General features: G+C 37.1%; 1 protein-coding gene across 1 annotated transcript in view; it reads right to left on the bottom strand.

Moving 5' to 3' along the window:
• Positions 1 to 22954, bottom strand: part of LOC122812417 (sialin-like) — a 1040020-nt gene that overhangs the window by 106475 nt on the left and 910591 nt on the right. The window contains exon 12 of the mRNA XM_044084807.1: positions 18144 to 18234. Coding sequence (XP_043940742.1) covers positions 18144 to 18234 — 91 coding nt within the window. The remainder of the gene's footprint in view (positions 1 to 18143; positions 18235 to 22954) is intronic.

Here is a 22954-nt window from a genome sequence, read left to right as displayed (position 1 = left end):
TATATATATAGACATATGTATGTATGTAGGTTTATATATATATATATATATATATATATATATATATATATATAGATAGATATATACATACAGACATATGTATGTGTATGTATATATATATATATATATATATATATATATATATATATATATATATATATATATATATATATATCTATACACACACACACACACATATACATATATATATATATATATATACATACACATCGGTTCATACTAGGCTATCTGCCCTAGGGCATTTATAAGCCTAGCCAGAATGTCTTTGGCTTTCGCCACCCATTTTAAATTTATTTTGCTATGCCCTTTTTCGAGGTTAGTATACTGTGCCTCTGTCTAACAGTGACACAGAAGTGATACCCGGGGTAAACCTACGATCTCCCATCCACTCATCAAGATTCCTCTTGAATAGAGTCAATGAGGGACTCTGCCTAACCTGGACTGGGATTTTATTCCAGAGTGAAGAGAGCCTCTGGGTTATGAATCTGTCTCTCCAGCATGTCGTATTTATTTCAGTGCTGAGGTTCAAGTCTCTTGAGCGCGTAGCTCGATGGGATTTGGATTTTCTGAGGTGCAGCATGTCCATTAATTCCGGGTTGGACATGGCTTTATACGTTAGGCACAGATCACCTCTGAACAGGCGGTATGCCACTGAGTAGAGCTGGAGTTTCTTTAACCGGGCAGCATATGGCATCTGTTTGAGCCCTTTGATCCTCTTGGTGAGGTACTTTTGGGGTCTTTCCAGTTGCTGCAGGTGTCTGGTAAGGTACATCCCAAAAGGAGCATTGTACTCAATTATGGGCCTGATGAGGTATGAGTAAAGAGGCACGATGACCTCCCCTGATCTAGATGTGAATCCCTTCATGATTAAGTGGGCTATATAAAATGTTTTTCTAACCACTTTGGCCACATGGTTGTCAAATGAGAGATTGCTATCAACTTGGGTCCCCAGGTCCCTCATTACTTCTTCTGTACTTAATGGATTACCACCTATGTGGTAATTTGTGGGCACTTTGTTTTTGCCAAAGGGGATGACTATACACTTTTTGGCATTTAGCTTGAGGCCATGGCTCTGGCACCAGTTGTCTGTTTCTATGAGGCCCTTTTGGAGGATGCTTGTGTCGGCTGGAGAGTCGATTATGGCGCCCAGTTTGCATCATCTGCGAACTTGGTCAGCCACAGTCCTTCCGTGTTGGCCTGTACCTCCAAGAAATATATACCGAACAAGAGAGGTCTCAGGACTGAGCCTTGTGGGACACCACTTGTAACTGGTTTGGAGTCTGACATGGCTCCAGCAATTCTAACCATGTGGGTTCTGTCCTTGAGCCAGTTTGCAATCCATCTAGTGACATAGGGGTTTATATTTAAGCTGGTGAGCTTATGTATAATGCCCGAGTGGGGTATTGTATCGAAGGCTTTTGCGACGTCCAGGTAGGCTGTGTGGACCACCTTCCCCTCGTCTATGGCCTTGGTGACTGTTTCAAAGAAATCAACCAGGTTTAAGAGGCAGGATCTGCCCTTAACAAAGCCGAACTGGGTAGGATCCAGTGTCTGTAGGTCCCCAATATCTTTATTTATGAGGTCCATGATGATCCTTTCCATAGCTTTGCAGACCAAGCTAGTCGGGCTTATGGGGCGATAGTTTCCAGGATCTGTTGAGGCACCACCTTTATGGAGAGGGACCATTGTTGCTGTACGCCACTCTTTGGGCACATATCCTGTAGTAAGGCTGAGACTTTTGAGGAGTGTGAAATTTGCTTTAGAGAAGTTTTTCACTGTGGTTTTCTGGGCAGGGGGTGGGGTCGGGATGTGAATATCCAGTGAGATTAGTTTATGGTCTGATCTTACAAGTGAGGGATACAATTCTGGTCTGGAGCATAGAGTCCCCATGTTGGTGATGATCAGGTCCAGTATGTTTTCCCCTCTTGTGGGAGTGGTAACAAGTTGTTCCATAGCATTTGAGTTTATAAATTCTAGGAACCTTTGGGCTAGGGTGTTGGAGCTAGAGTAATGTCCCAGTCTATGTTTGGGTAGTTGAAGTCACCCAATATAATGGTGTTTGGAGAGACCTTCATATTTTCCAGTGTTCTCAGGAAGGCCGAGTGGGGTTCCTGGGTTTGGGAGGGTGGTCTGTAGCAGGCTATAAACTGGAAGGCAGTTTTACCCACTGTTAGTTGCACATGGATAGTCTCTGATGCTTCGTGCTTTGCCACCAACCTGGAGGTGTGGGTATCTTTGATGAATATCGATACTCCCTCCTTTTGTGGTTCGGTCCAAGTTTTGGGGCGAAAAGCATGGTATGAGGTATAACCTGGTATTGCTGGGGTGCTCTCGGAGCTCTGAACCAGGTTTCTGTTACTGCACAGATATCGATGTTCTCCATGCTAAGGAGAGTTTCGAGTGCATCTTGAGGTTTAGACTTCTGGCGTTGAGTAGCATTACTCTTAGTTTCTTATCCCTTGTGATACCTATGGAGGTGGGTTTGTCTTTTGAGCCTTGCCTAAAAAGGCACTATGGGGTAGCAAGAGCCTTTGCCAATATCCGAAAGCCCAGGGGTGACAGGTGCAAGCCGTCCCTAGCGAAGCATCGTGGCTTGTCGAGCATATCATCCCAAGCTGACAGGCATTGGATCCCCTTTGAATGACACCAGTACTTAAGCCAATTGTTGAAATTGATCATCTTGTCTTCATATTGTGGCATCATTCTTGGTGAGGGTAAGATGCTACTCAAGGTCAGGGTCATACCGGCCTGGGCTACATGCTCAGAGAACTCTTTTATGTCTCTTTTCATGTAGTCCAGGGAGGTACGTCTCAGGTCATTCACACCAGCATGGACAATGACTGAGTCATATTTGTACTTGCCTTGGAGTGACCTGAGTGCTTGTGTTATGTGGTGGATCCTAGCGCCCGACAGGCTGCTCACCGTGACCCTCTCCTTGTTCAGCCTGGTGAGCGGGACGTCAGTGTGCCTGACAATAGAGTCACCTATTACAAGTGTATCAAGTGTGTTGTTTAGTCTTAAGGGCTGTGACTGTTCGGCACACTGGCTTTGTGAGATATGTGTTGCACGTGTTTTGTTTTGGGGTAGCGGTTGCTTGGGTGTCTGCTTTGGAGGTCTCTGCTGCTTAGGCAGATCTTTATTTAGAGCCTCCGAGTATGTTTTTGTGTGATTATGTGTTTGGTTTGCTGTCGTGGTAGGGCTATGTGAGACTGGAATTGTAGTGAGTGTGGTTTCCTTCTCCTCCTGACTGGTTATGCCAGTACTGAGTTGAGAGAGCTTAGCCTCCAGTTTGGCTATATGGTTGCATCTCTCACATGTGTTGGAATTTTTGGGAGGAGGAGAGGGTTGTCTGTGTACATGAGGCAGTTGTAACATTGCCTCAAGATTCCCAGATTCACAAGCTGGACCGGAGAGGAGATTGACAACTGACCTTTGGACATGCTAGAATAATATTGGGAATTCCTTAATAATTGAAAACAAGGGCCAGTGGGGAGTGAGGGTGTAGTGCTTTTAATTTTTAGTGCTGACTTATATAATTGCTTTAGTGAGCAAGTGCCAGGTAACTTAAGTGCAAAAACGACAAACACTAACTTTCTTTCAAGTGAAACAATGAAATAAGTACAGTAAGCAATGCAGATATCACTAGTGATCCACAGAAGCGCTGAGACGCTGCGTATTAGGTGGAATTAGCGTTCCAGGGAAATAACAAGCAAACAAACAACAAGCATATAAACAAAGCTAGATTCAGCAGGCCTGGATCTAGTCTATGCTACAGCAAACAAGGTGTACCAATTTCAGTAAGATACAGTTCAAATATTCAGGCACTATAAACCTTTAAGCAGAAATTCCCAGCTCAGAAGGGCAGAGTCCAGCCTCTTTTCCCGCAAGAGTACAGACCACGAACCTTCTTAATGTAAAATAACTGGCCTGAAGCCCAAGTGCTTAAACCAGAACTAATACACTTTAAGAATAACAGACACTGGGCTCTCAATCAGCAGTTCCCAACTTAGAAGAATGAAAGCTACCTGTCCTGCCACCACAGTGCATGCCACAAACCTTCCTAATGTAAAACAACCGGTCTGAAGCCCAAGTGCTTAATCCAAAAGACTTAGAATGATAGCTACACTTTAATCAAGTTACTACCAAGCAGTAATACATACAATTGAATACTTTAGAGAATGCCTGGATTAGTGCTCAAGTTACACAAACAAAGCTAGATCCAGCAGGCCCGAATCCAGTCTATGCCACAGCAAACAAGGCGCACCAACTTCAGTAAGAAGCAGTTCAGATATGCATGCACTATAAGCCTTTAACCAGAAATTCCCAGCTCAGAAGGGCAGAGTCCAGCCTCTCCTCCCACAAGAGTGCAGACCACGAACCCTCTTAATGTAAAATAACTGGCCTGAAAGCCCAAGTGCTTAAACCAGAATTAATACACTTTTAGAATAACAGACACTGAGCCCTCAATCAGCAGTTCCCAACCTAGAAGGATGTAAGCTACCTGTTCTGCCACTACAGTGCAGACCACAAACCCTCTCAGTGCAAAACAACTGGTCTGAAGCCCAAGTGTTTAAACCAAAAGGCTTAGAATGAGTTACACCAAGCAGTAATAAATACAATTGAGTACTTTTAAGATGATGCAAAAGTAAAATAAAGTAGGTAGAAACACAAGTACAGTAAAAGCAGATGATTTTTTTTCCGAACAAGTGCTGAGATCAAAGAAACAAATTTGAGTGCTGCAACTAGAAAACTGGCTAGTTCTTTTTTTTTCCATAATAAATCGTTATTGTTATATTATTTTCAAACACAAATAAGAACAAAAATAACATACATTCACAAATCAAGCATTAACTAATATCATTAATAACCACATTCTATATACAATATTTACAAGAATGCTTCCATGTAATACAGTTAAATATAAAAAAGCATAAGAATAAATGCAAGTAATAGACAGTTGATTACTAAATTCTCTCCACACACATAAATAATTATTAATATTTCCAAGTTGAAAATACTATGCTAGTATAATATTAAAAATCTGTTCCCAAATTTTTGGATTATTAACATTTTTATTTTGTGGGTTTAATAGTAATTTATGAGCCAATATAGGTTTTGTCGCTAGAACTCTAAAGTTCTGCCATGAAGTTTTAGATGGGTCTAACCAATTTGAAGCTATATAAAGCTTCATTAATAGAAAAATATTAATATATATAATAATTTGTGATTTAGGGATCTCTCTTGGGGGAATATGCAGAATCATAAATTTCCATGATAACGTTGTACTCTGGTAACCCACCTTTTGAAGTTGGATCTTAAGGGAATTCCAAAGTTTGAAAATACATTTACAACTCCAGAACATATGAAGAAGATCAGCTGGTTGATTCTCACAGTATGGACAAGTTGGTGAATTTTTGGGATTAAATTTATGCAGGGTAAGACGTGTATAATATGCATTGTTCCAAATCATCAACTGGGTATATATTAATTTTTGAAGAGAAGTAGATTTGATGGTCAAGTCAATTGCTTTTAACATATTACTTCTATCTGTCAGTAAGATTTTCTCTTCCCAGTAGTTTGATAACAAAATTTTATCATGAAATTGAAATTCTTTAATTAATTGATTTGCTCTCGTGATATATTTAAGATCCTGTTGGAGAGCTTGCCACAACAAAGAGCATCTATTAATAGCCTCTTCTTCCGGTTTAAAACTTTTAAAATAGCTTATAGTGAGTTCTCTAATTTACCTCAGAATAACCAGATAATTTTTAGGTAAGTTAAGTTCTAGTCTTATTTGGTTGTTTATAAATGGGAAACCACATGTCTTTTTACACATCCTGACTATCACAAAGTATTTGCATACTTCAGATTTGTGGATGATATACTTTTAATTTGGGATGGAACACCAGAGGAACTCCAAATTTTTATTAATGATTTGGAAAAAACGACAGATTTTTTTAAGGTTTTCCATTGAATATTCATACTCCAATGTTAATTTTTTAGATCTTAACATTAGAAAAGAGAATAAAGGAAGATTAGTTACATCTTTATACAGGAAAGAGTGTTGGAAAAACACGTTGCTACAATATGATAGTATGCACCCCAGATTTACATTTACAAATATTTTGAAAGGACAATTTACAAGGATAAGCAAGATATGTCAGGACCAAAGTGAATGTAACATTGAATTTCATAAGTTAGAACAGTTATTTCTGGATAGAGGTTATAATTCTCTAACTGTGGCTTGCATGAAAGAAAAGTTTATTAGTGATTCTAGCCATGTGCCAAGAGTAACACACAATTACAAACCTATAAATAAATATAAATCTCAAGGACAAGATAAACAACATGACCAGAAACAAGTGAGATGTATAATTAGTTATACTAGCGATAATAAGTATATAACCGATATTATCAGTAAGAATTGGTCAATTTTAGTTACTAATGAAGAAATAAAAAATTTAATAGGAGATAGACCTTCTTTCACATATAAAAATACAAAGAATTTAAAAATAATTTTATGTAATGAGAAGTTGAATGAACTGAGCAATAATAGGGGAAATACAGGCACTGTTCCTTGTGGAAGATGTAGTTCATGTAAATGGATTTCCACTAATAATAAGTTTTTACATCCTGAACCATTATTTGAATTTGACATCAGTTGTTCAGCTAGTTGTGATGATACTAATGTGATCTACTTAGCTACCTGTGAGCTATGCCCGGTTTTCTATGTGGGCATGACAACAAGAAGGCTCAAAGACAGGATACAAGAACATTTATACGCTATAAAGAAAATTGATCCTAAAAATGCATTGTCTAAACATATCTCAGAACATTCACATCACAAGTTTGTATTTAGAGTGCTGCAAAAAAGAAGTCAAAATCAACGAAGAGGTGACAATTTTAATGATTTAGAGAGCCTAGAATTAGATTGGATCTTTAGGTTGCGAGCACAACAACATCCAGGCCTTAATAGTTACGTTAGCATCAGGTCACACCTAAAGAAACGTAAATACCATTGACTTCATTTATATTTTAGTTAATCTGATACATAGGTAAAGTTTTATGATAGTAGAATATTATAAATGACACCATATGTTAATAGGTACATTTATTGTTCAGGCCACTCATTGTTCAGGTTAATTATTGTATATCATATTTGATCATCTCACTGATTGGTTACTTATACATCCACTTGCTCCATGCCATACTATATATAATATATGCATACAAGTGATAGTGAAGTTAAACTATATTACAGGCTATTTGTGTTGTTTATTTTATTTATATGTTTATACTGAATATATATATTTATATAGATCTATTTATATTTATATGGATATTTATTAACTATTTATTTATTTATTTATTGATTTATTATATAGCTATATGATATATACACACTATATTCTATTATAATTATTATAGTCATCTTTTAATAAGCATATATTTTTAATATATTTTTGTAAAAAGTAATAATAATATTCAACAATCTATAGAATAATATTTCCATTAATATATATCTTATTGGCCTTTATTACAAGTTTTAGGTCATTTTTTTGGTATACTTATTAATGTATGACACATTATTGACTTTTTCGTTTCTTTCTTTCTTTACTTACCTTTGCCTTTTATCCTCTCTTCTCCACCACCCCCCCTTCCCCCCTCCTCCCCCACACCCCCATACACTACCCTCTCCTCTTCCCTTTCTTTCTCTCTACCTTTCTTCTCTCCCCCCTCCTCTTCTGTTCTTCTAATTTTTCTTTATTTTTCTTTCTTTGTATCCTTATATCCAGCACATATATATTGGATAGGAAATATATTTGATATCATGTTTTAAAAATTTTTTAAAAATTTTTAGTAGAAAATATTATGATACACATAAATTATTTAATATATTATACATATAAATGAGAAACATATATACATTTGTTATATCTTTATATATAATTTTAACTATCTGTTTTAACTATTCATTCACAGCCTTTTAAATGTTTATATAATTTTTCTCATGATCGTCTATAGATGTTACACGGACTCAATAAGTTATTGACATGTTATTTTGATGACCCCTGTTAGTTCTTAGTCTATGGCTAACGGAATATGAATTACTATATTTGGTTTTATTACATCCACAGTTTTTTCATGAATTGATTGCTTCATAGTTTTAAAAGCTTTACTAAATAATTATGTAGATAGTGCTGATCGATGTGATGGTTTTCTTTCGTTTTCCTCTTTTTAAAATGTTTTAAACATTTGTAGGCTATAGAAAGTAACCAGATAAAAGCACTACATCATTATATTGTGATTGTAGCTTTAAAATGAAGCACACCATATACATGCAAAATTGAATAATATGTTTAAATAATTGAATCAATCAAGTCATTAAGTAATTATATCTTTTGGTATATAAAGTGTATGCTTTTACTAAGATTTTAAACTTATCTGAAGAAGCGTGCATTGGAAGCACGCGAAAGCGCTTATTTCTGTGGATTTTATGTGAATAAAGTTCGTTATATCCTTCGCGGTGTTGATCTACTTCTTCTACTTCATCTAGTTTTATTTGGTTGGCCGAACTGTCAAGATGTTTATATATATCAATCAAAGTTAGATTAACTATCAATGGAAACTTGTTGAGATCAATTAGTTGATTATTCAATTTTAAATTTGGATTCTTATGAAAGGGTTGAAAAACCATCATATGCTGAACCAAATCTAATAAATGAAATAAATTATGTAAAGAGAGTATGTTCATTTTGATGTGTTCAATAATCCCATAGAATTTCAATGTATCCTTACCTAAAAAAAGTATTGCTTTAGGATTGATATTTAACTTTAGAATATATTTATAATTCAGAACTACCCAAGGTGGTGTCCACTTAGTATTATTTATATCATAATTGGCAATTCTTAAAATTCTATTAGAATTTACAATTAAATAATATATTTCAAAATTAGGTAATTCCAGTCCTCCTCTATTTTTTGGGGTCATTAATTTATCATAAGATATCCTGGTTTTCTTTGGTTCCCAAATGAATTTAACCAATTCTTTATGAATCCGTTTAAAAAACGACTTTGAAAGTAATAAATTGGCTGACCTAAAAATATACAGTAATTGTGGTAATATGTTCATTTTGATAATTGAAACTTTTGCTAATATTGGCAGTTGTAAATTTTTCCATCTCCCAAAATCAGAAATTATTTGTTCCCAGATTGCTTTAATATTATTATTATAAAAGTCTTTATTATCAGTAGAGAACTCAATACCTAGATATTTAATATTTTCTTTAAATGATACCTGTCCCACTAAGGGCAATAACAATAAGGGTTTAGGTGTCTTTAAAGGGAAGATATTGTTTTTTTTCAAGTTAATTTTATAATTAGACACTTTTGAGAACTCATTAACAGCCTTCAATAATTTTTCAGTATCTGATAATGGAGATGCACAATAAATGCTAAGATCGTCAGCAAAAGCTGCCATTAATATTTTAGTTCCATAAATTATTGGGACATTATGATAAACATTTTGTTTAATATAAAAACAATGGTTCAAGATAGATATTAAATAATAAAGGGGACAAAGGGCAACCCTGGCATGTTCCAGTCTTAATCTGTATTCTTTTAGAGAGGTTTTTATTAATATACAATGTAGTACAGGGATTACTATATAATATTTGTAACATTTGGACAAACTCATGTGATATATTAAAATACGGTAAAAGATCAAACAAGAAATTTGTATCAACCCTATCAAAGGCTTTCTGGGGATCAATTATAAGGGCATAAATATTTAAATTATTTTGCTTAGCATGCTCTAACATAGTATGTAGTGTGAGTGTATTATCACTGGTTTGTCTACCTGCCATAAAACCAGTCTGTTCTTTAGAAATGATATGAGTCATGATTCTCTTCAGTCTAGATGCTATAATAGAGGTTAGAATTTTCATGTCTACATTTATTAATGATATCGGTCTATAATTATCCGGATTTTGAAGATTTGAATTGGCTTTATGTATAAAAATAGTTTTTGAGGCGTTAAGGTGTGGATTATTAATTTTATTCCTAGTTATGTAGTTAAACACAACTGAAAGTATCTTACCGAAAATATCTGCAAATTTTTTATAAAATGCCACTGTCAAGCCATCAGGACCTGGTGATTTATGTGATTTCATATGCTGAAGCACATATACTATTTCTTTTTCAGATATTGGTTTAACCAAGTCATTTTGAATGTCCTCTCCTATTGTTGGAAACTTAATTGACTGTAGAAATTGTTCATAATTCCTGTTAGGGGTCATATCTTTTTGTCCAGTATAAATATTAGTGTATATTTTCTCAAAGATATTAAGAACCTCCTCAGTTTTAGAATATATTTTATTATTAAATTGTATTTCCGAAATCTGCACGATTGGTTTTGTTTGATTAATGATCCTAGCTAACGCTCTCGATGGTGTTTGAACATGACTGGCATACCTCACTAACGTCTTGTACTCTTGAAATGTTAACCTACTATTCTGAAGTAAAAAGAGATCCTTTTGACATTTAATCAGTTCCTTCTCTGTTTGCTCATTAAAATCACTAATCAGTTCTTGATCAAGTAATTTAATTTTTATTTCTAAAGTTTGAATATCTTTGTTTAATATCTTTTTATAATAAGATGCTTTTTTGCAAAAGTGTCCCTCTTATTTGAGCTTTAACTGTTGCCCATTCAATATCTGGGGCAAATTATTGTTTCCCTAAACCAATCAATAAGTCTTTCAGGTACTTTGTAATTTCCAGTATTATATCCTCCTTATTCAATAGATTTGGATTAAGAGACCAATTATAACCTCTTTGTCTCAAAGTATCTTTTACCCCCTTAGTAAAACTCAACGAAATTTTAGAATGGTCTGATATACAATGGGCATGTACCATAACTGTAGGATCTAGATTGATCAATACTCTTGAAATCAGGAAGAAATCAATTCTGGACCACATTTTATGACATGGGGAATAAAAGGTAAAATTGCTTGTACTATTATCATTATTCAGATAATGAAATGGATCATATAATTGAAAGTCTTCTTTAAGATCATTCAGTGCTAATAGAGCATGCTTGTTAAATGCTCTTTGTGGACAAGATCTAGCCAACATCAGATTCTGGTAGGTATTCCAATCACCTCCAACAATTACATAATATCTATCAAATTGTGTTAAAATTGAATATAGTGATGCTATAAATAGTTGTTGGTCATTACAGGGAGCATATATATTTAAAAGTAAAATAGGTTTATCAAATAAGGTAGACGAAAGAATAACATAGCACCACCGTCCATTTTTATCTGTATTAGAATCTAATATCTTTTCCTTGTATTGATCTTTAATAATTATGGCTACCCCAGCACTATTTGACTTACCTTCAGATACTACTACTTCTCTAATCCATTTCTTTTTTTTAACATCACCCCACTGATCATTCATTAAATGCGTTTCTTGGAGTAGGATAAACCACGCCTTAGCCTGCAACAATACATGTAACACTAGTTTCCTCTTCTTCAAGTTCTGGAGCCCTTTAACGTTCCATGAATCTATTTCCCACATTTCAAAGATTCTTAGAAAAATGTATTTTTCTTTTTTTTTTTTTTTGTAAAGGGGAAAGGGGAAAAGAGGAGCAGAAGCTAATTGGGTTGGCCTTCTCAAATGTTCTCCCTGGAATAGGTAGAATGAGGTAATGACACTAGAATGGGAGGAGTGTCCGAGATCAAATTTACAGTAGGGGTGGGCAACTGCAAAGCCACCTAGTATAAAAACAGGATACCAAGAGGGATGGAGGGTGGGAAACAAAAATCAAAACAAACAAACCCAACCAGATGCTTAACAATTGCAGAAAATTCTACTTAATACCTCACACACTGAGTAAAATAAAAGTGCTATAAATAACTCAGAAATAAGCAAAAAAACAGATACTTAGGTTCATAGTTGATAGGTTCATAGTTTAGTGCTAAACTAACTGCCCTTGCGAGCTATTTTAAGCTTAACCAATTATCCCTTGTGAGACTCAAACCCTGCACCTTGTGTTTGTAAGGCAAACACCTTAGTCATTAAGCCACCCTCCTAACCCCTTAACTTAATGTTATATATCGCAGATTAGTTAGCTCAGAGCCCTTCCTAAGACTTCCTCTAATTAGCTCAGTGTGAAATGGCAGAAACAGTCACAAGTTAACTTCCTAAGTAACAAAGTTGAAACCTGAAACAACTTTAAAAAAACCTTGAAAGAACCAATGAGGTGCTTACTCCAAGGCGTAGTCCAGGCAACCCCAGTCAGCCAATGACCACAAACAATTCACTCTCACTGAAATGCTATACTGGCCTTGGCTAAGCTATGATGGCCTGGGACATGTGCTCAGACACACAGCCTCTACTAACAAACAACTAGGCCCAAAACACAAGCCTGAATATGGACAATGCTACACTACCAACACTACTTAGGTAGAAAAAACTGCAGAAATGTTTAAACAGATAAAGGATCAAGGAGACTCTAGAGAATGCTTTTAAATGCAAACAAGTTATATGATACACTCCTAGCAGGAAATCAGAACAAACAAACCCAACCAGATGCTTAACAATTGTAGAAAATTCTACTCAATACCTCACACACACTGAGTAAAATAAAAGTTCTAAAACTAACTCAGAAAATAGCAAAAAACAGGATACTTAATGTTATATATCACAGATTAGTTAGCTCAGTGCCCTTCCTCCAACTTCCTCCGATTAGCTCAGTGTGAAATGGTTTTGTATATCCTTGTGGATTTTGGAATTCCGAATATACCTGCTATCACGGGCCACTTGTTATACAAAAAAATCATACTCATCCAGATCAATCTGTCCCTGAAATAACATATCCAACAACTGGACATCATTTTTAGCATAAGCGATATTAAGCTCATTTCTTGAAATTTCTTGATAAGTGTCAGATAGTAACAATTCGTTCATTCTATTATTATAATCTACAAGGTCCATGATAACAACCCTCTCCCTTTGTCCATTTTCATTATACAAAGAGATCTATCATAAACAAATTCAAACAATAACTTCTTCTCTATATGACTCAAATTGGAGTAACCAATCCCTGGTTGTCTAATAACAGTTCTAAAATCATTAGTACAAACTTGCTCAAATGACAATACAGATCCATGAACAGGAGGATTAAACTTACTGGATCTCTTTAAAACATTATTACCATCGACATTAGTGTTACTACATGAATCTCCACAAAATAAAACATTAGTGTTACTACATGAATCTCCACAAAATAAAACAGCAAAATTAAGCTTGTGAATAAAAAGCTTTAAGTCAATCAAAGTTTGGTCAATTCTTGCTCTAGTTGTTGGAATAAACTCAAACCCTTTAGCCAACAAATCGGTATGTTGAACCAAAAAGTCCTTATGAGAAAAACTGAAAATGGTAAAGTCATTATTAGAATTCAGTACCTTTTTAACAACCTCATCAGAATTAACTTCGGCAAAGCTGCAACTCAACGGCTCTACCGTTTCCGTCTCGGGCCGTTCTTCTTGTTGAATCCTGTCTTTGGCCTCGCCCCTTGCCACTGGTAAAAATCCTTTGGATGGAATGTATTGTTAGAATTAGTTGCCCTCTGGGCCTGAATATGCTCCGAACGCCTTACTTCAGCCGTTGCAGCATCACATTGGACTTCTCTGTAAGACTGGTTGACGTCCAGGGACCCATCACACATACCCACTGGTTGAAACAAGGGCTCGTCACTCGTAACGTCTCTAGGACCAATGGGATCAGGATACACATGCCCACTTGCATATGCTTCAGCATCCCATTGTAGTTTTTTTCTTTCTCCTTTCCACATTCTTCTTACAGTTATCAATTTTAAAGAACACATTGTTATAACTAGTTTTATACTGAAAAACAGTAAGTCACTAGTAATACTAGCATCGAGATTGTCCAATTCAATTAATAAAGCCTCAATACGGTGATCGTTAAATTTAATTAACTGATCACCTAATTCACAGCCAGCTTTATTAAAAATGTCAATGAGCGTTTTGTGAAAATCTGAACCCTTTAGAACTCCATTTGGGAATCTCCAAAAACGTAAACCCTTAGGGACCCAATGGTTACCTAAACATTCATGCAAGTATACATTATCCAACTGCAGTCTTTTAAATTGTTCCATTTTATTCTCAAACTGATGCAGTTGTTGTTGCAAAGTACCAAAACCAGTCTCAGGGTCCCCATTTGAAGCTGACATAACGCTTTTAATATCAAACTTGTTTGTTTCCCAAGCCTGAATATTAAAGTCAGCATTAACGTTCATTGTCATAGTCATAGAATTGCCAAATGAAACGTTTGGGGTTAACTGAGTTAAAAGAAGCCTCAAACTATCTGCACTATCTGAAGAGTTACTAATACTCGTTGCAAGCAACCTATCATTCGTACCTCCAATAGACCCATTACGTATACTTAATTGTTGATTGAGCTGTATAAGAAGATTAGACAAGTTCCCAATGGAGGCACTGAGACCTCCAATAAGACCAGCAAGGTCACCAGCACTTCCAACTCCAGAAGCCATAACAAACCACAATAAACTCCGCTCGCCAACACAAACTGAGTACCAAGCCAAGAAAGATGAAAATCCAGTGAAAATGCTTTATTCCAACACCATCAGTAATGTTAAGCGCTTTCATCCATTAGGACATCATCAGAACTGAAAGCACAACCCAATCAACAGTTTTCATAACAATAAAAACAATCACATGATTCATTAACACTAATTAGATTAAAATTTTAAAAAAAAAACCTAATAAAAATACATATATAAAAAGCCAATATATATTAGGTATATGTATGCATCAATTTGTATACTAATAAAATGTTAAAATACTGAACAAATTAATTAACATTCCAAACTATCTTCATTGACAACTTTGCCTGAGATGCTGTGTACTGCTTTGGTGTGCCATACATTCACTGACATGGCAGTTCAGCTTATTAGCCCCATGTCACTGCATGCAAGTTGCTTAGTATTGAGCAGTGCAGAGATGTATCCCAATGAGACAAAAACTTTAATCCGATTCCCTCCTTTAGTATGTCAGCACTCCATTTGTTATTGTTGGATGCCTCTGAGAATGAAGGAAAAGTCTCTCCAAGGTCCACTCTTAGGGTGAACTGCTGGCATTCTCTTGCAACACCTCTAGAGAAACTGTTCTCCAGACCTAGGCAAAGATACCGTCTCTGTGGTGATCCTAGTTTGTGATACAGTGGTTGTAGGAATACTTGGAGTGGGTTATGATCTTTTAGCTATTAGTTATGGGGAAATTTCCAGCTATGCATATTAAGGTGAGATCCAAGAGGTTACAAAAACTGGGATTCTGTGCTGGTCTTTCCTTCCCTCTTATTTCTGTGCAAAGATTTACCAGCATGGGTAAGGGGCTTAATAACACGTGACGAAACCTGAAATAAGAACAATTCAGCTAGCCAATGACATGGCACTTGAAGGGATACCTAAGTGTCTACCCAATGTGAAAGTCCTCCAAGGTAACACTGTTCATTTTTTTTTTGTTTTTCATGCACTACTTTTTCTCTCTGTTGCATGACAGTACAGTCCTTCAACTCTAAATATTTTCATATTGACCAAACCCACTATTTATTAGTCCCAGACATGGAACATCTAGTATTATCCATCAATACACACATATACATATATAAAAATAGGATTATGTATCACCCATCAGCACCTTTTGGTGGAGGACACAGTGCTGACAAAGTCCATCTTTGCTGAAGTGTCTATTACGTTTAGTAAATGTTTTATTATTTACAGCAACCTTTTATACAGCTTGATGTAGTAATGAATATTTTCAGTGTTCCCAACAATCTATTTCTGCCGTGGTTTTCCATTTCTGACAATCAAAGGCCATGTGCAACTTCTTCACTAAATAAAAGGGCAACACATCTATAACGTTTGGCCATTAGATTAAAATACTTACAATTTATGCAAACATTTTAACTGGAAATGTACCATGAAAGACAACTAAATTGTAGCAGCACAATTCCTAAAGATACTGCATCAGTGAAACTGAATGTGAAAGCATGATTCCAAGTAGTCTGTGAACATTACACACAATTCACTTGGCTAGGGAAGAAGATGAATAGGTACATCACTCAATATTAATCTATGTAACAAATTTTAGTACAACTGTAAAATATGATACAGACTTAAAACTTCTGAATTAGTAGAAAAACTAAACCTAAAATACAAAACAAAGTCGTGAAAGGAAACCTGAAAGTGGGAACAGAAATACAGGACAGACTGGAGGGAATGTGGCAAACTATAGAAATAATTAAAAGTTAAATGGTTGGGATACAACCAGTAGTAAAAATGTAAGGTAAAAGTGGAAGAGGAATTGTGAAAAGACAGAACTAAAGACAAGCAGGATGGAGGAAGGAAGGAAAGAAAGAAAGGTGACAGCTAAAAAAAAAAAAGAGGTGGACAGGTAGTGGTTGGAGAAAGACAGCACTAGAGGTGGAGATGGAGATAACAGTGATTTTAGAACACAGCTGTCAAGGCATGAAGTATGTAAAAGGGGAGAGACAAATGGAAGACAAACGAGAGTTATATACTTAGGGTAACACTTGATCCGTGTAGTCTTCTTTCATCCAGCTCACCAGATAGATGTATCACATCTGTATGGATTCAAGACTGGCAACCAGACTTTTGGTTCTAAGGCTCAAGCAACCCCCCCTTCTTCGATAACACACCACTGCCCTTCAAACACTCAGACTGAGTCTGCCCATAAAACATGATTACACCACTTAAGTATGAAACACTTATTAACTAAACAGCGCAATGGAGACACAAAGAGCAATCTAAAAGGACTGCACCCAAACAAGATTCCAGGAAGGTTGAATGCAGTCTAGTGGAAGCAATGCATCAGTGACAATCTGGATGGGAGTGGCCGGTCGGAATGTCTAGATGGATTGAAGAAGACAATACAGATCTAGCATTATAGCGTTATGTTAAGTACAATGATTTTGCATACAATGTTGTCTTTTTTGTCTACCTCAACAGATGGGACAGAGTGCCCAGCTACGATAGCCCCAGGAGGCACTATGAAAGGATATCCCAGAAAATGGTGGAACCAAAATACTGCCTGGACCTGAATTACAGGTCAAGACTGTAAAGAGGGACAAATGTATAAACTTTAGACAAGGTGTCTGCTGCACAAACATCAATAGGAACACTGCTAAACAAGGCTGAAGAAGCACCAAAAGCTCTTGTAGAATGTGCTTATGGCTTAGAAGGCAATAATCCCTTAGCTCTGTAAATGAAAGAACTGGCCAAAAATTAGCCAGATGTTAACAGTAACGAGATAGCTGAGCTGTTGAATATAACCTTGAGATGTAGTCTGAAGCAAAAAAAAAACATCTAAATTTAAGTAGCTGAGCCTTGAGGAATACATCTGTCCACTAATGTGGCAGATGAGATCATCTGGGAGCAGTAAGGGTGGAGGTACATTATGAGGGGGAGAGACAGAGAAAGAGAGAGAGAGAGAGAGTGTCAGAAGCAGGAGGAGCTTGAGCATTTGAACCAAAAGTCTAGTCACCGGCCTTAGATCCATATAGATCCGATTCACCAATCTGTCCATATAGATCCGATACACCTATCTGTTGAGGAGGACAGAAAAGGCAACATCGGATCTGGAATGCTGTGCATGTGAGTGGAAGGCTAGGACATACTTTCTAAAAATAAGCTGCACAAAGATGCAACGGAACTCAAGTCAGTACTGTAAACCCTGATTATGTAACATAAGTGTAGTCCTTATAAATTTATTTAGTGTACTTCTAGAGAGTTTTCTGGTTACATATATATGACTGAAGTAATACTGTTTCTTCATATATTAACACAGATTTTAACCTGCAGAAACAGATAACTGCAAACTAAAACACACACACACACACACACACACACACACACACACACACACACACACATACCATTACCTCTAAAGATGTGTCTGTTTCTAGCTAAACATATAAAACAAAACACACCTAAAAGGTCTATCATTCTCATAATGAAAGCAATATCAGACTAAGAAAAAATATGGTGATGGTTATACCTGACTGGTGAGAAATCCAACTAGTAGTGGTGCTGCTGTTCCCGGTATTGATGCAAAGCTGTTTGTTATACCAAAAGTGACACCAGCGTACCTGAGAAGGAAAAAAAGGCAGTAAACAAACCCAAACAAATACAGAAAGATAATACTTATCTGTTTCAAAAGTAATATCTTACTCTGAAGGGCCTTCTGAAGTGGATAACAACTGGGATCTCTTTCCTGAAAGCCATTTTTTGCCACAGTTCTTTAATGATATCTAGCACCTATGCTTTAGGTGTGAATGGTTCCTACCAGCACATACCCTCATGTTCCCCTTCTGTGTTAGGTCAGCACACTGGGCCTTATGCTTCCAAATTCTTTCATGCTCCTTATATAGTTCAGATCTCAGTTCTAATGCACTTCATAAGAAAAATTCCCAAATTTGATGACAATATGTCAACCCCTTCTAAGTGTGACTGCAATCACCATATCCAGCCAAGATTCATACTAAACTATCTATACTGTCTGCAGAAGAAGCACACATTCAGATATATGGGAAGTACCACAGCAGAAACCTGATCAGATGGGAAAAATGCTGCAGGCCCTTTCTGATGCCAACACAGTGTCTGTGGCAGAGTGGATCCAGAACAGAAATCAGAATAATGGTCCTACATGCAGTTCCATGTAGAGGTCAGACAGGAGAGACAATGTAAGAGATCAGCAAACCAAGTATTAACCAGTGCTTCTTCCTCCTTTAAACTCTTTCAGTTAATGTCTGTACACTCGCAAATACTTGCAAGCTATGACCTCTCTCATCTGGCAAGTAATTGAGCTCCCAACATTGTCAGTTTAAAATAGTGAGAGTGTCAAGAAAGTTGTCCCTAGCAACCATTTTATGAATGAGTTTTAGGGATCTAGAACTGCCTCTTTCTGGTTGAGCACACAGCCACTTTGTGGTGGGCCCTCAGCTAACTGGCTAGGGCCCAGGTAGGCTTCTCTCTTCACCTTTCCTAGGTTACTTGTTAGTAAGGGGACAGCAAGTTCACACAAATCAATCCATGCCTATCAAGTCTTTATTCACCCTGCTACATTAAACTGAGCTCAAGGTTCAGTGCTTAACAGAACATAACTGAGGGGGTAAGGAAGAGCACAAAAAGAGAACAGAATTTAATATCAGTACATGCCCCTCGTGTAGTACTGATGCTATCTGCTCGTGTTTCTCTTCGTGCTAGGGATCAATTCCCCCCGACCTATAAATACACTTTGACTATTCTTCCTGTGCCTGCTGGGTGGGCTGGTTGCAAGTCCACCCTACTGGGGTATAACAACACGTCTCTCCTCCTCCCCTTTCTGAATACTTCTCGGCAAGGGAGACTGAGAAAACCAATGTCTCTGTCTCTCCATTCGACAATAATGATTTCCTTCCAGCCACTGAAACACTCCTGTTGATCCCTCTTTTAGGAAACTATTCAGCTTTTGAAGTCTTGCAGGGACTGGCTGACGGTCCCTCTCCACAGAGAAAGTTCAAACAGTATCTTGTTTAAAAGGATTAGAGGCATTAGGCCATTTTTCCCATCAAGGTTATCCTGAATTACACAATTTTTTGCAGTATGGAAGCACACAGACACTAGCTCTTTAGCGCCCCCAAAAAGTGATCTATCCCTTACAAACCCCTGGTTGAATAACAAGCTATACTCTGCAGACATTCAAGGTCAGAGTTGTTTCTTACAACTTTGGTTCTTTGGTTCAAAACAGAGGAATAGAGACCTCAGCCCTTTGCTTAAAACCCGCAGAACAAAGCAGTCAAAACTTACAGTCAGGTTTGGAAAGAGGGTGTTCGCTGCCATGTTAGCCCCAGGGAATATACTCTCTCACCTATACCTGTTCCACTCCTTCCTATGAAATTAGGCAACAGAAAAAGAGTTGGTTGACCTCCATGATTCTGGGGCCAAAGAGTTTCTAAAAAAAGACAGTCTTGGTACAGCCTCTTTTATGGATTTTCATACTGCCCATTACATCTTTGAGTATAATAACACGGCAGCTATAGTAACACACAATGGAGAGTATTACCATTAGATGGCATGGTTGTGGGTCTCGTTTTTTTCAGGACTAGCAGCTTCAGACACCTACTCACCAACAGAGACATATTACCCCTATTCTATCATTCTAGCTCAATGATCTGCGTCATAGGTCTAAGCTTTTTTTCCGCATACTGGGTTTTTTGAAATGTCTCTTTTAGACAACATGAAAGAAAGTATGTGCACCGTTCTTTTTGTCTAGGTACAAATGAAACAATTCTGGAGCGTCTCTCCTGGAGTGTTTCTCCCCAGGCCTCTGCTGAAAATAGGCTCTGTCCTAGTCGGACTTTCCTGGTCAACAAATATTAAATAAATAAATAACAAATAAATTTATCTAGAAACAGTAACATATTATCAAAAGGTGAAAAGCTCAACTTAGTCAAAAAGATTGAAAAAATATACAGTATTTTTTTTTGCTTGCCCAAAGGAATTGCATCACTCCTGATCTGTGGTGTTTTCTGCCACTGGCCCAGCATGGCACTTCTCCATTTTATTCTGGCAGTACATGGAAGGTTAGAGATGGGATGACAATTATCAAGATCAAGAGAAGACTTCCTCAAGACAGGGTCACTAAGCTGAGGCTTCTTAGTCTCCTATTCACATCCCCTTTTTCCCATTTTTGCACATGGGATTGGGGTGTCATTACCAAAGATATATAGTAGTAAAAAAGAACAGATGTTCTGGTACATCACTGAGCTTCACATCAAGGCAGGCCAAAGTCAGACTTGGTGGCCACAACTGCCCCCTGGGTTTATTGTGGAAGAAGAAACTGTCCTTATTGATGTCAACTCATCTGCAAACAAAAAGTGGTAAACTCATTTCTCAGACGAAAGTACACTGAGAGTAGACATACAGGCAAGACTGTTCAGCCTACTGACCACCTGAAAGACTATTGCAAGTCAGTTAGTGCAGCAGAAATCTCCTAGACAGGAAGGCTGCCACCTTATGAGACATATTTGACAAGTAGTGAGTATAACGCTCATCAAGCCAAAGCACTGCATTAAAAAAGTGTCTCCTGTTTCCTCCCATCTTTCCTCAGCCTACTGAGCCTGGGTCCAGTGTCTTCTCCCACAAATTAGTGTTGAATGTGTTCTTCAGTGTGCTCATGCACCCCCTTTCTTTGTGTAGCTGGAATCCAGGAGACAAACAACCTTTCATACTGTGGATGTGCACTGCAAGCTCACAGTTTATAAGAAAATGATGAATGAGTTAAGGAAGATGACTCATTTTTTTCTCTCCTTTGGTACAGCTAAGGTGGTCTTTGTAACAACCAAAGAGCTGCTCTCCAAATAAATTGTTAACTACACCATTTTTCATCACTGTGCAGCCAACCACTCACTGACCCAAAAAATAATAATAATAATTTGTTACTTGTAAGCAATGTCTACTCAATTTTTTTACACTATGTACAGACAACCAAGCAGCCTGTGCAATGTATCTTAGAAATGAATAATGATCAACCCCACCCCAAAAAATCTACTGACTTTTTAAACAACTGATGCAAGCCTTAAAGGGATTAGCCATAATCAGCTGAATATTGTCGTATTATATTTATGTAAATTTACAGAGCCTTTCTTGGCTAATTTTGAAACCACTCGTTCTTATGAAATCCTCCCATACCCATGGTTTGCTATCAATGCAACAAATAATACTACAGTTTGTAAGACTGAGAACACTGTAGGCTTATCTTACTTCAAATCTGCTTTTTATTAAATGTAACAGATTTGTGTTTGTCCTTGAACTAACTTTTTTCTTGTTTGTTTTGCTTTGTGTTCCCCTCTCGCTACTGATCTCTGGAGATTGCCACAGTTGGGGGGGGGGGGCTCCCTGGTTGCCAATGTACTGTGAAGCAACATATTATTTCTTTTATACCTTCTCCTCAAGCCTCAGGTTTCCAGCCACCCAAAGTAAGCATGCATTGCCAGACCTAAAAAACTGTCATCTGGAGACCAGTTACCCTGCTATAATCAACAGTTTTTACTGCATTTCCCCACAGGCTCTGCCAAGTCTGATTTGCTAATCCACTGAGGAAACCCTCCACCCCCCTTGAGGAGGACTGGGCAGCTACTGCATTCCTTCCATTCCATCAGCAAGTCATCTGGACCTGGACCATTACTCAAGCCCAGGTTGCTAATGTCAGCGCAGACATTCTGTAAACAGGCTGGCCCAAAACTCCAGTTACCAAGAAACACACCTCTTGCTGCTGCAGTAAGATGCTGTCTCACTCGGTTACATAACCTGCCTGTAATTTCTAAAACAAAAGAATTAGATGATACACTGTTGGTTTGGATAATACAGTACCAGAAAAAAAAACCTTCTCATTCCTTTGGAACCACTCTGGTAAATCACTTCAGTAGTACACCACTGCTACTGCCTACTAAAACAGTAGACATTTCATGCATGGGACAGTGCTGCACTGCAACCCTCCTACGGTTTTGTTGTTTACCACAGGCAATGATTGACTACACATATACTTCCTTCTCTCTCCTCATTTTCTCTGTTCTCCTAAGTAATCATCAAGTCAATTATTTTCAGTTCAGCAGGGTGACTAGGAAATTAGTAAAACACTTTAATCAGCTTGACTGCAAGAAAGGGTTTCCAACAAAGAAATAATGAAAACTAGTCTACGCTGTAAAATACTGCAGTTATTGAATTCAAGCTGCTGTATGCAGTCTTACCTTTCTTTGGACTTTCAAGGCTCATAATGACAAGAACTAGAGTTTATGTTTATAATAGCAAACCCCAAAAAAAAAAAAA

Source organism: Protopterus annectens, chromosome 1.part1 (assembly GCF_019279795.1).
Source record: "Protopterus annectens isolate FY-2018-M chromosome 1.part1, PAN1.0, whole genome shotgun sequence".
Lineage (NCBI taxonomy): Eukaryota > Metazoa > Chordata > Ceratodontiformes > Protopteridae > Protopterus > Protopterus annectens.
This window is presented reverse-complemented; position numbering and strand designations above follow the sequence as displayed.